This window comes from Chaetura pelagica, unplaced genomic scaffold (genome assembly GCF_000747805.2).
Source record: "Chaetura pelagica isolate M959 unplaced genomic scaffold, ChaPel_1.0 scaffold24, whole genome shotgun sequence".
In the NCBI taxonomy this organism is placed as follows: domain Eukaryota; kingdom Metazoa; phylum Chordata; class Aves; order Apodiformes; family Apodidae; genus Chaetura; species Chaetura pelagica.
The window spans coordinates 3857949-3870926 of record NW_009953077.1 but is presented as its reverse complement, the minus strand read 5'-3'; the positions used below and the strand labels follow the sequence as shown (position 1 = coordinate 3870926).

Genomic DNA, 12978 nt, shown 5'->3' with positions numbered 1-12978 from the left:
CAGGAAAGGTCTTTTCATGGTGGGCTAGGTTGCTTCCTTGTGGTTTGTGGCTGTTGAATGCAAGTTCCCTTCTAACTGTCTCTGACTGTTGGATCTGAGAGCTGTGCTGAATGGCAGTTTTTGCATTGGAATAGTTTAAAAATAACCTGGATCCAGCAGAGACTTTTTTGCTCTTTGTACGTGAGATGAAGTGAAGGCAGAAATTGGTGCACCTAAAGCTGAGCGATGAGGCCTTACAGGCACTGATCTTCCCCTAAGCTCTTCTCTAGAAAGCACATGTTGTATTCTCCTCTCACCTGTGAAATGCAAAGTGAATGAGTGACCCTGCTCTCCTAGGCACAAGCTTGGAAGAAAATCTTCTGGGCCAGTACTGATAAAGCAACCTTTTTGTTAGTGTATGTATTCAGGTCTTGGTGCTTTGGAAATTCCCAGACTTGGGCTGAAGCCAGTGCTCCTGAACAGAGAAGGAAGGTGCCCTTTGCTGCTGAGGTTGGGTACACTTGTGGTGAGGTGCAGCAGGATTCACCGCTCACCTTTCCTACTGGAGAGGACAGAGGGGTTATGACCTGACCAGGGCTGGACCTTTCTCCAGGCTCCCCTTTGCAGTTACAAGGACTGGCAGGTCCCCAGGCAGCCTGTGCCCTCCTGCCAATGCACTGCATTTCTCCAGTGAAGAAAGGGAAGGCTGGAGAAAAGAGCAGCAAGGGAATTAAATCGGCCTAGTATCATCCCTGGTATGTGCAGTCCTCTTCTGCTCCCCAGCCTGATGTTATTGCAGCAGTGCCAGCTTTTCCAGCAGCAAGCCAAGTAGGAATACAAGCTGGAGGAGGCTGTTGGAGGCCTGGCTGTGGTTACCCTGACTGGCAGACAGCTGCGTGGCAGATGCTCAGAGCGTTGCAGAGCACCTGCTCCTGAATGTTGCCAAACATGACAAACGTTCGTCATGCACTGCTCTGTGCTCAGGCTTGGCCTTAAAAAAGAGTTACCACTGTAGTATGCCAGTGGGAGACAACAGGCATTGTCTGTGCCCTGGGTCCAGAGCCCTAGCAAAGAGTTGAGGTAGTACAGTGTTTGTTTCTGTGGAGGGACACATACTGTACTGGAGGGTAATACTGGTGTTGAGGGCAGGCTTTACTGTTAGGTTTTTCTAACAGTCAGGAAGAGCAGTTACCTTGTGTTATTTCCTGGCTTCTGTTTGGAAATACTGTGTGTTACTACAGGAAAATACAGCTTATTGCTCTTTTTTAAGCCTGTCCTCCTAAAAAGGATTTGAATTTGGAACAAATTCACTGACAGGCATCTAGACTTAAATGTTGTAGAACAAATTCTCTTCTAGTACAAGAGTTTTTTACTGGGGAGGATAATGGAGTATGGGGTGTGGTGTGTCCTTCTGTAGTCTCCTTTGTTTCACCCCCCACCTCTCAGGAGTCTGGCTTGATGGGTGATCTCTCTCACCAGCCACAGATCAGTCTGTTGGAAGGGGAGCTGCTGAACTAGCCTGAACATTTTACTGCTGTTTGAGCTTTGGTGGTGTTGGACAATGGCAAAGAATCTGCTTGGATGAACTGGTCTCCTCAAGCTGTTGTGGATTTGTGCACTGCATTTTACAGAATAATTGGAAAGACTCTGAATTTTATAAGCCAACTAAAATAGTTGACCCCACGCCTTTGTTTGACAGAGGAAGGATGAGTAATATTTAGGCCTTCAAATAGATTTCTGCTTTATACTTGTTTGAAACTGCTGGGATTCTTCTGTGTTTATTTGTGGATAGTGTCTGTGTTTAGTAATAACCCTTTACTTTGAGTTAGTCTGAAAAAAGCTAAGCTGTATCTGAGCTGTAAAGTGTCTGTTATTCAAGCTGTGTAGATAGCTTCCTCTTTAAAAATGTTGTCTCTGAAATGCTAAAGTATTATTTCTTATGTTCATTTGTACATGGGAAAATAATATTGACTGTACTGCTGTTTATTGTTTAGAGCAGGCGGATGAATGTGTGGAGAAGCTGTAACCAGGTTTGGACTCTATTCCCACCTGGTGATCAGCTCCTTCTCCTGTGTCACAGCCACAGAACGTTTTCTTTGTGGTTGTCACTTCCTCACAGGTGTGACTGCATGTCCAAAACTTGTCACATTTTTGTCTTGGGGACAGTGAACCTGGGGCACTGCTTGGTGGCTGCAGCTGGTTCTTACTGCCATTCTCTCATGAGCACATGGACCACTGCAGTCATCTCCTGGATGTATCTCAGTCATGCAGTGGAGAAGGCTTGAAGGACTGCAGAGTGGGGTGGCTGCTGTACCCAGGATGATTCAGGTGGCATATTCTTCCTTGTTGCTCCCCTTTAGGAAAGGTGGCTGCTGAAGATAGACCCAGAGTTAAAATCTCTTGCTCTAATGGCCAAGATGTGACTGTAGCCATAGGTGAGGCTCTCCTAACTAGGAGAGCAGTCTGCATGGGCCTTGGGGCTGCCTTTGCCTGGGTGTTAGTGATCACCATTTGAAGTTAATGAACATAATGAGTCTGCTTAGATTGTCCCCCTTCTCTAAAGCCTGGATAATGGCACTTCCTTTGGTCACTGGCAAAACTGAGACCCTGAGACATTTTGTGATTAGCTTTCAGTGAAAAGTGGGAATGGTGCCAGGCCTGAGCTTCACATCCATGTCTCCTGAGTCTGGCAACTCCTCTTAGCACACAGATGAATTTCATCTTGCTCTTGTCCCGTGAAGCTTAAACAACAGGAAGGAGTGAAGTTAAACTTGTCCCTTATGTTGTTTGGAATAACTGAAAACTCTGCTTTAGTCATTGGCAAAATAAAAGGAACCAAATCCAAGACAAAGCTCCTTCAGCACAGGGGATTTAAGTCTGTGAAGCATCTGTCTGAAATCTGTGAAGTGCTGTTCTGTTGCAGATGCTGGCACCTTGCTTGTTTTTGGATATTAATTACCATTGAACCAACTCTGCTGCTGAAATGTCTTGTTTATAAAGCAAGTAAGAGGGAGGAGAGAAATCCACGTAATGTTGTCTATGTGGTATGATTTAGGCTCTGAGTGAGTTTAGGAGACAAGTCTTTGAAAGATATTTTGAAATGAGTTGCTACAAGAGAGGGATCATCACATGCTTCCTTTTTTTTTTTTTCTCCTACTCCCTGCCCCCCGCTTTAAAATCCAGTTAAATGTTCACATTGTTCCCCTTACACTGAATGCAGTTGTGTGGTCGTGTAACCACAAAAGGAAATGTTTTCCATTGGATCAGGGAGATGATTCAACTCAAATGTACGTACACTCACATTATCCCAACATCCACTGCGAGGGAGCCAGCAGGAACGTGCAGAGAGGGGGAGAGAAGAGTTGTCCTGTTGTGGGGAGCTCTTGGGTTAGATTGGGTTAAAAGCATTATGAAGGATGGCCCCTCCTTTCTCTTGAGCTGCTTGAAATGGAGAGGAGGGAGAAGAGCCCATCTCCATCCAGAACTTCCCCTGGCCTGGTAGTGTCATGTAGCTGTGGAGACATCCCGTGGCCAGATGAAGAACAACCTGAACAGTGTGTCCCTTGTTCAGCCCTCCCAAGATCCCTCAGTTCTTAAATTATTGCCTTCGGCTTTAGCTGTGGTGAGACACTGGAAATGTGATGAACTCAGAAACTGTAGTCACCTTATGGCCCTTGTACCAAATAACTCATCATGGGGAGGAAATCCTGTGTTTTCCCCAGCAGCCTCAGGATTCAGATTCTGAAACTGCTTGTTCTGCCTCTGCTAGTTCTGTGACTGTTACTGATAGGCAGGTGTGGGCTTGGTTCTAATTGTGCTGTAGCTCATAGTTTGCCATTATCATGTTGCCTTACTGATAAGCTGAGGAAAGGAAGTATCTCCTCATTTCCCTGTGTTCTGTCACCCTGTTGGTGAAGCTGTGGGTGAGGCTGCCTGCACACCAGTGCGTCTTTACCTGTAAGGTTAAAGAGATGGTGAGGAGTGTGCTGGAACGAGTGGGATGGAACAGAACAGAAGAGGAGCAGTTATGGATATAAATAAATAGCAAACCCTTTTCCTAGGAAATAAGGAGTAGATGCAAGTTTCCCCCATTTACAAGACTTCCCCTTGCTTTTTCAGATCATCGTGAGGAAGCAGATTGCTGGGACTCCCCCCCTGTGGCTGCCTGACCACCTCTGAGCTACCCTTCCCAGCCCATGTGGCTCTCCCCATGTTCCAAGAGTGCAACTGGTGCCCAACGCAATGTGTGTTTGTCAAACCATGGAAGTGGGCAAGTTCGGCAAGAATGCCACTCGATCTGGAGACCGGGGGGTCCTGCTGGAGCCTTTCATTCACCAGGTGGGCGGCCACAGCAGCATGATGCGCTACGATGACCACACTGTCTGCAAGCCCCTCATCACCAGAGAGCAGCGCTTCTATGAGTCTCTGCCCCCTGAAATGAAGGAGTTCACACCCGAGTACAAAGGTGAGGCCTCCAGAATGCAAGTTATGTGCTTCAACAGCCTCTCCTTTTCCTGCAGCTACTGATGTCTTGCTGTCTTTTGGTGTCATTTCCTTTGTCGTTTCTAATTCTTTCTCTTTTCCAGGATAGCAATTTGATAGGAGCACTTGGAAAGTGGGAAGTCTTTTTGTAGGCATGCAGAGTTAATGTGCTCCTCTTTCTAGACAGAGAACTTGCAGCGTGACAGTTGCAGTCTGAACCTTAAGGGTATGGATGCGTAACTGAAGTAATTTTACTACCAAGTTATTGTCAATTACAGCCTCGACCTTGAGCAGATGAAGTTAGATCATCTACTGAGCCATTGCACATTCCAGTCCTGTAATTTATTACTTCCTCATCCCATCTCTTTTATGGACCTGTATCAGAACACTGCTGAAGCAGGAAGTGCTGCTTTCCCAGCGCTGAGGTGAAGCCTTGTCCTTAGCGACTTTGAAGGAGTGGAATTTTCCAGTGTCTGTCATTGTAGGAAGTTGGCAGCTCATCTGTGTCCTTCCGAAGCTCGATACACTTTTGGCCACGTGTGTTTTTATTCAGGATGGTGACACTGGCAGGTAGCCTCTTTGGGGACTCAGCGTTCCTATTGCCTCTGCTGCTTTGTCACCACGTGGCCCTGGGAGGTGCTTCAGACAGCTGGGACCACCATCTGCTCAGGGTCTTGCAGTTCGATCTGGCTGCAGCCTGGGGGTCTCAAAGCAGTGTCAGCTTACCTGCCTGTGTCTGTATGGAAACCATGAATGAAAGGGAGGCAAGCCCTGCTGGGGCCATACGGTGCTCTTGTGACCCATCAGAAATCCCAGCTGAAGCCTGTGTAGTTACTGGAATTGATACAGTATCAGGCTTTCCTTGGGAGAGGTGTTTAAAGCTGATGAAGTTAATAGTCCAGATGGAGACCTGTCTTCTTGAAGTCAGATACTTCCTGGTAGCCTGAAAGGCAGAGGACATACCCCTCCACCCCAGTGTGGGATTTCATGAGAGTCGTGTGCAGTTTCTGATAGTGCCAGAAATTGATCCTACTGTTGAAGGAGAGAGGAATATTGTTGATTGTATTTACTTTCTGAGCACTCAAATGTTACTGTAAGATTGCCCTTTCACAGACGTGTTTTGAGGAACACATTCAGGCAGCCAGAGCACTTGTAGTGGCATTTATGTAGTGATATGCTGAAGTACTGAACTACTCTGAAGTTGTGTTGAGGCACCTGACCCCTGTTAGCATCATCACATGCAGATAAGGAAAAAGGATCACAGTCATGTGATGGCCTGCATCAGTGCGAGGTTTCCTCACATTTGTGATGAATCATTTGGTGTGATGGATCTGGCACCTGGTACTCCTGGCAACTGTTCAATACTGGTGCCAAGCTAAGGAAACCTTTATGTCTCTGCAAGTTAGAAGATGGGCTGATAGCCTCATTTTCAGAGCTGGGGAAATCCCAGAGATGAAGATGTCAACCCTAACTAAAGTGTGAGCTGTCCTGCTCTGTTGCTGGATATATTCAGAGTCTGTGCTTTGAAAGATCTATACTTTTCCTTGGACTGTGGTGCTTTCCAGGAGCCTTCAGGAGGTAAAACTGGACAGGACACAAATGGTCCTGCTTGTCTGCACTTGACTGAGGTAGTTTTACTTCCAGCGCCTCTTGTTTTTTATCACTAGGAGCCCTAGAACCTTGCAGATCCCTTTTCTGCAAGAGTTGTGGTAAGAGTGGTGGGTGTCACCTCAGACTCAGAGCTCTGTACTTCACATCTCAGATCTGGAGAACTCCAGGAGAGAAAGCACTTTCCTCCTTGGCCTCTTTGTGAACAGCAGAAATGCTTCTGCAGGACATAGACACTTATCCAAATCAACCAGATGCATATTTCCTATCCTTTGCCCTGCTTGGCATCTTGGTAGACTGTGCTTGACTTTCTCCAGTTTGATGACATTTGCTGCAAGTCTGAATGGAAGGAAATACTCACACCCCTCAGCCTACCAGCTGCACTTGATTTCCTATGGGTGGCAGAGCTTCCCTTCCTGCTACTGACTAATGGCTCAGGTAGGGACACAGCACTATGAGGGGGCTCTCTGTGCTGTCCTAGCAACATTAAGGTTCTTGTAGGCTTAAATCTCCTTTCACTGCTCTGGATTTGCTTTGCCGCTCCGTGAGTTACGTATTCTTCTCCTCTCTGAGCATTTGGGTGCCAGTGGTTGTGTATTCTCTCCCTGGGGAGCAGAACTGACATGGCAGTTCTTTCTGGCAGGTGTGGTGTCCGTCTGTTTTGAAGGAGACAGCGATGGCTACATTAACCTGGTGGCCTATCCCTATGTGGAGAATGAGGCTGCGGAGCAGGACGATGTGCCCGAGAGGGACCAGCCACGGCGCAAGCACTCGCGTCGAAGCCTCCACAGACCAACCAGCGGCACTGAGCACAAGGAAGAAAAACCTGGCCTGGCCAGTGACAGCACTGAAAGGTAAAACTTGGAAGCCCAGTGAGAACATGATCCAGGGGGAAATCTTTCTTCCCCTTTCAGCTCTGATGCTCCCTTTGTTGAGAGCATTTTGCATTTACATCCAGTCGGCAGGCTGTCTGGCACTTGCTAGCCCCACACAAGTGTTGCTAGATTCCAGATGAACTCATCCATGTGAAGTGCTTCTGACAACAGCATAACCCTTGGCAGTTTGTTGGTTGTGGACCTGAAACATTTGGGGCAGGTTCACAGTCTCCTCAATCCACCTGGTGATTAACCCAGAGGTTTCTTCCAAGGGAACTTTGAATACAGGTCTCTGCCCTCCCACACCAGGTATAGCTCCCTGAGAAACAAATGTTCTGCTTACTCTACCAATTACAGTGCAACCTATGACAGATGTTAGACTAGATCCTTGAGTGTGGGTGCACAGCCCAGGGTATTGGTGAGGATTTGCTGTTAGGGGGGTTTGTGTTGTGTGAAGTGTGCAGCAGGAGGTAGTGCTGTGCAAGGGGAGCATGTGCCAGCTGTAGGTATCTGGAAAATGCATGGATTCTAATAGGCAAGTTTGTTTTCTCTTTATACCAGCAGCATCCAGGAAACGAAGAGTCCCAGGGTGGATTTGCACATCCATTCAGATGTTCCATTTCAGATGTTGGATGGGAACAGTGGTCTGAGCTCTGAGAAGATCAGCTATAACCCCTGGAGCCTGCGCTGCCATAAGCAGCAGCTGAGCCGCATGCGGTCCGAGTCCAAGGACCGAAAACTCTACAGTATCCTTTGGGAAGCAGAGCTGAGTGGGTCAGGTTGCTGCTCTGGCCTGAAGTATGTGTGCCCCAGGCAGCTTATTTCCTTTGGCTTTTTCCCGTCAGTCACCCAAGCAAAGCTGTATTGTATGTTTCTTTTCACTATTCCTTCCTGCTTCCCATACAGTGACACTAATGTCTGACAGTGATGCTCAGAGGTCTGGCTGGATTCCATCTTCTCTTTCTTTTCTGGTCGTTCTCTTTCACTTGTGTTTTGAACTATAGTTTTTCATGTCAGGCTTTGCCCAGAAGTATATGCAGATCTACTCTGCTCAATAATCCTCTGGGAGGCAGCTGTCTTTGTCCTTGTTGCCTTCCTTGAGTTTCTTCCAGTTCTACTGTATACTTTTGGAGATGGTGACCAGAACTGCATGCAATTTGGAAACTGCAGGTGGACCCAAGATTTCCACTTGTGGTTAGTGCTGTGGTCTCTCCCCTCCATTGGATTTCCTAACACACTCTTGCTCTAAGTGCTGTTTCATTACCCCAAGATCCCACTGCCAGTAGTTGTCTCAAAAACACTCTGCTTGATGTATTACAAATCTTTCTCCTTACCATGTGTGCTAACTCTAGATAATTTTACCTACCCATTTAATCACCAGGTCAGTATCTTGTGGAATTTTTCACAACTGTTCCTATGTTTGCAACCTTGAGTACCTTAGTGTACTATGAGCAAATTTGTTATCTTGCTTTTCACTCACTTTTCTGGATCATTTACTGAATGGCACGGATCTTCACACAAAGACCCTGCTGGTGACTGGCTATGAGACCTGTCAGACCAGTTTGTAGCTGCCCAGGTCTCACAAATCAATGCTGTGGTGGCCCCCACTCAGTTTCCTGATAGTAAGGCAGTGTTAAATGAGTTACACATCTCTTGGTTTCTGTTCAATGTACAGCCTCTTCTCTTGGCATCTCAGCATGAGAATTCTCTGAACTCAGAGTTCTGGCATGGGAATTCCCTAAACTCTTCTGTGGTAAGTAAAGCAGCAAAATACTAATCTTCTTTTTCTTCTTAGGGGTCCTCTTCACACACACATCCCCATCTCACCCCCTTCCCATGCAGCCCCTTTTGTACTTTGTCTCTCAGCTCTGCAGGCAGTCTGACTGGTTGCTTCATGTGGTTGAAGATGGATTTATTTTCTGTGCCTTTACAAATGACTCCTCGTGCTTTTGTCTTGAACTTGCCATCTTGTGGGGTTTTTTGTTTCACCTGTGGGAGCTTGATTCTGTTCTCACATACAAACAACCTTACTTTTTAATAGCTGTATTCTTTATCCTTTTAACTATATGGGCTTCCTTTTCCTATTCTCAAGCATGTGCTTTGAGCCTCCGGCTTTTATTTTTAAATAGCCTGCATCACTTACAGAGGAGTAATTCTTTTTGGCTGCCCTATTCTTTTTAATCACACTTCCTTATTTTTATGAAGTTCCTCTTTCAAAATCAAACACAGCTGCTGATAGATTTTTCTGAATGTTTAACTTCCTCGCAGTTTTAATCTCCCTGCACTCTGGCTGCCATTTCAGTGTCACATGTTGAACCGTGCCCTGCAGGGCTGTGTAGGGCAAACCTCAGGGTTGTTTTTTTCCCCCTTGGGACAAGCTGCTGCACTGATTGTCCCCCGTTTGTTCTCCAGGCTGTGCCCTAATGGAGGGTTTGCCCTTTGTGCCTGCTGGTAATTGAAGGCTCCCGTTACTGTTCCGTTTCCTGCCTTTCTGGCCTCTCTGGTTTCCCCCCATGTGTCATGCAGTGCTCCTGTTCTGGGAAGGCCAACTGTGCTGTGCTATTGCCTGAGCCTTGAGGTTTCAGTCCGTAGGGATTGTATTGTTTATTCATATGGCTGAATTGCTAATTTGATTAGACTTTAAGTTCTCCTTAATTTATCAGCAATTCTTACAGGCAGATGTGCTTTTCCTGACACTAGTCTTCTGCTCCTCAGGTCTCCCTGCAGAGCTTCCAAAGTCTCTGCATCTGTTCCCTTTGCTTGCTGTTGGCCAACTCCACTTTCCAGGTTCATTTCTTCTACCAAGTGTCAAAGCCTGGGCACTACTGATGGCCATTTGTCCTTTTCTTCACCTCCCCAAATGGTTAATTCTGCCTGTTCTTTGGTTCCTGTTTGTTGCCTGACCCTGTCTCCTGCTAGCCCAGGTCCCTGTCTGTGGTGGCCCAGGGAGCTGTCTCTCTGCCAGGTGAGCTCTCCTTGACATTCCTCACAGAGTTCCTGTTGCTGGAGAACGTGGTGCATCACTTCAAGCTTCCCTGTGTACTTGACCTGAAGATGGGGACCAGACAGCACGGGGATGATGCGTCTGAGGAGAAGGCCGCTCGGCAGATGAAGAAGTGTGAGCAGAGCACTTCTGCCACCTTGGGCGTGCGTGTGTGTGGGATGCAGGTAGGGACCCCAGGGTTGCAAATGGTGCACATTCCTTCTCGCAGCCCCTTGCATTTACCAGTTAGTGTTTTCTGCTGAGCACTGAGTTACAGGGCCTTCCACTTGAGGTAGGTCCATGAGTGTTTGTGGTATATGCTTTTTGTCTCCATTTCTAAGCCTAGAACAAAGGAACCTGCTTCTCCTGAGGTGTCCTGCCTTATCCAAAGCTGTTTTGTTCACTGACAATTCAGGCATTTTTTTCTAATGACATTATTTTTGTGGCTTTGCATTCAGCTAGAATCATGGTGCCTGGGGAGGGAGGTGTTCCTCTGCCCAGCATCGGCTGACCTTTGCTTTGGTACCATACTGAGAGTTCAGAGTTGATCCTCTCTTGTGCCAGCCCCTGCCCACAAGATTTGCTGCCGGTGCTGTTGTGCAATGGTCGCTCCTTTCCCCACCCCCAGAAGGATCTTGACATCCAAATCTCTGCCCACAGACTGTGAAACAATGAGGGCCCCTCATTAATCACATGCCACATAATGGCAACACATGCCAGCAGCTCCTGCTTCCAGAGGGTTGTCCCAGTTGCTGTAAGACTTGGCTTTTCAAGCCTTGGGGTCTGTTGCATCATGTTTCTTGAGGACTCCTGGGAGAGAACCAATGCTTGAGCACCCTGACCGTGCCTGTGGGATGCACCCATGAGCTGCTTTGGGATTCAGGGAAGAGGCAGAGCTGTTTCCTGCTCCCTCTTGGGGCTGGTGGTGACATAACAAGTTCCCTCTGCCCTGTCGGTGCAAGGCAGCTCGGGGCTTTCTGTGTATGGCCTTAACCTGTTGCTCCCACTTGATGTCTTCGGATTTCTAGGTCTATCAGCTGGACACCGGGCATTACTTATGCAGGAATAAATACTACGGACGGGGTCTTTCCATCGAGGGCTTCCGCAACGCCCTCTACCAGTACCTGCACAACGGCATCGAGCTGCGCAAGGACCTGTTTGAGCCTGTCCTGGCCAAACTCCGAAGCCTGAAGGCGGTTTTGGAGAGACAGGCCTCCTACCGCTTCTACTCCAGCTCCCTCCTCATCATTTACGACGGGAAGGACAGCAGGGCAGGGATGTTTGTGGAGCGCCGGCCGGAGATGCGCCTGAAGCGGATGGACAGCTCCGTCCCGGAGGGTCTGCAGGATGGAGGCAGCACGGAGCCTGGCTCCTCGGCCCAGCCCAAGGTGGACGTGCGTATGATTGACTTTGCACACAGCACCTTCAAAGGCTTTCGTGATGACCCCACTGTGCATGATGGACCCGACATGGGTTACGTGTTTGGGCTGGAGAGCCTCATCAACATCATGGAACAGATGCGTGAGGAAAACCAGTAGTCCTGGGCTGCTGCCTATTACTCTTGTCCTGGTGGCAGGAGCAGACAAGACTACCTAGTACCACAGGAAAAAAGTGGACAACTTTGGTTTTAAACAGCTGTATTGCTCCATTGTTTTTAAATGTACTTGGATAGAAGAGCTGAGGGGAGGCAGGATGGAAGAGCTCCTCATGCCACCCAGATGGTTCTGACAGCAATAGCTCTGCCAACTGGAGGAGGCTCTGTAGATGCCTGCTGGGTGTTGGGTGTCCCGGTTCTTCACTCATCGCATGTGTGTTCTGGAGGGAGGACCTGGATTTAAAGAAGAGAAAGCTGGAGAGAGGAGGCTCTTCAGGGGGCTGGACCTGTGGCATGAGAAGCCTCCTGCCTCAGTAGCCTCCAGTAGAGCTTTCCTTTTGAAATTCTCCTGGGTTATTTGGGAAGGGCACTCAACTAACAGTTGGCAGCATCTGTGGGGCTGAGGGTGAGCAGCACAGGTGCTGGTCTCTGCGCTTGGTGTCCCTGGCTCTGCCCTGGGTTTTGCTACTGGGGCTTTGCTTTTGATTCTGCCTTTTTCTGCTGTTTGGGCACTGTGAGTAACCCAACCCAAACACAGAAATAAAATGACCAAACGCAACCCCTGGCAGGGCTGTGGCTGGGAGGGAATGCTGCATCCCTGGAGCTGTGCTTGAGCCTGGGGTCTGCTCGCTCCCCACTGGGGTGGCACAGGCAGGCCCAGGCCACGGAGCTCAGCAAGAGTAACTGCCTTGGACCACTGACCAAGCAAGAACTCAGCTCGTGGGTTAGCAATAGTATCTGTAGCAGTTAACTCCTCCCCAGCACCACAGTGGGGCGTTTTGGACCATTTCAACCCTTCCCTGGTGTAATGTTGGTCCCACCAGCTGCACTTGAGTATCTCCCTCCTGCCATCAGGTGCTGGGGCTGCAGCCTGAGGCTGCCCTTGGCCCTGGGGGCATGAGGGGGGAGGCCAAGGAGTAGGGCTCACTCCCCTTCTTCCTGAGGGGCTTCAGGGGTGCAGGGTTGGGGGTGCCTGGCTGAGCAGTGTGTCATGGCCTGACTGTGAACTTTGCTTCACAGAGTTAGTCTTCGCCAAAACATGATCAACGTGTGGGTACAATCCACGCTGGGATACGCTCTACTGCCTGGGCTCCCTCCTGGAGCTGGTGCTTTATTAAGGCTTCCCTTGATGAGGGCATTAATGTTTGATAGTGTGGTCTGGTGGTACTGAACTGTACCCCGCTCTGCATCACCCCGTGTTTCTGTGCTGGCACCTCCTGTTGCTTCCCCTGAGTGTCACTGACTCATTCCACGGTGTTATCATGCCCCTGGCTGCCTGAGACACCTGCCTGGGTACCTGCCAGGGCTGGGTTGTTTTGGGTTTGTTTGTTTGTTTGTTTTTTACTACAGGAGAACTAGTTTGGGGTGTACTGGCCCTGCGTGTCGCATGTGTGCACAGTCTGTGTGGGCAGCCTTGGTGCTGGGCTGGCGGCTCAGCTGCCCCAGGGCTGTGGCAC

General features: G+C 48.6%; 1 protein-coding gene across 2 annotated transcripts; it reads left to right on the top strand.

Moving 5' to 3' along the window:
- The first annotated feature begins 4172 nt into the window (after window positions 1-4172).
- Window positions 4173-11555, top strand: IP6K1 (inositol hexakisphosphate kinase 1). 2 transcript variants are annotated; one of them, XM_009996919.1, is made up of 5 exons: window positions 4173-4444; window positions 6713-6923; window positions 7509-7690; window positions 9937-10112; window positions 10956-11555. In XM_009996919.1, the coding sequence occupies exons 1-5, from the start codon at window positions 4222-4224 to the stop codon at window positions 11463-11465; spliced, it is 1302 nt and encodes a 433-aa protein (XP_009995221.1). In that variant the 5' UTR covers window positions 4173-4221; the 3' UTR covers window positions 11466-11555. The 2 variants fall into 2 exon arrangements, with proteins under 2 accessions (XP_009995221.1, XP_009995220.1); XM_009996918.1 differs by having other exon boundaries at window positions 7506-7690.
- The last annotated feature ends 1423 nt before the right edge of the window (window positions 11556-12978 follow it).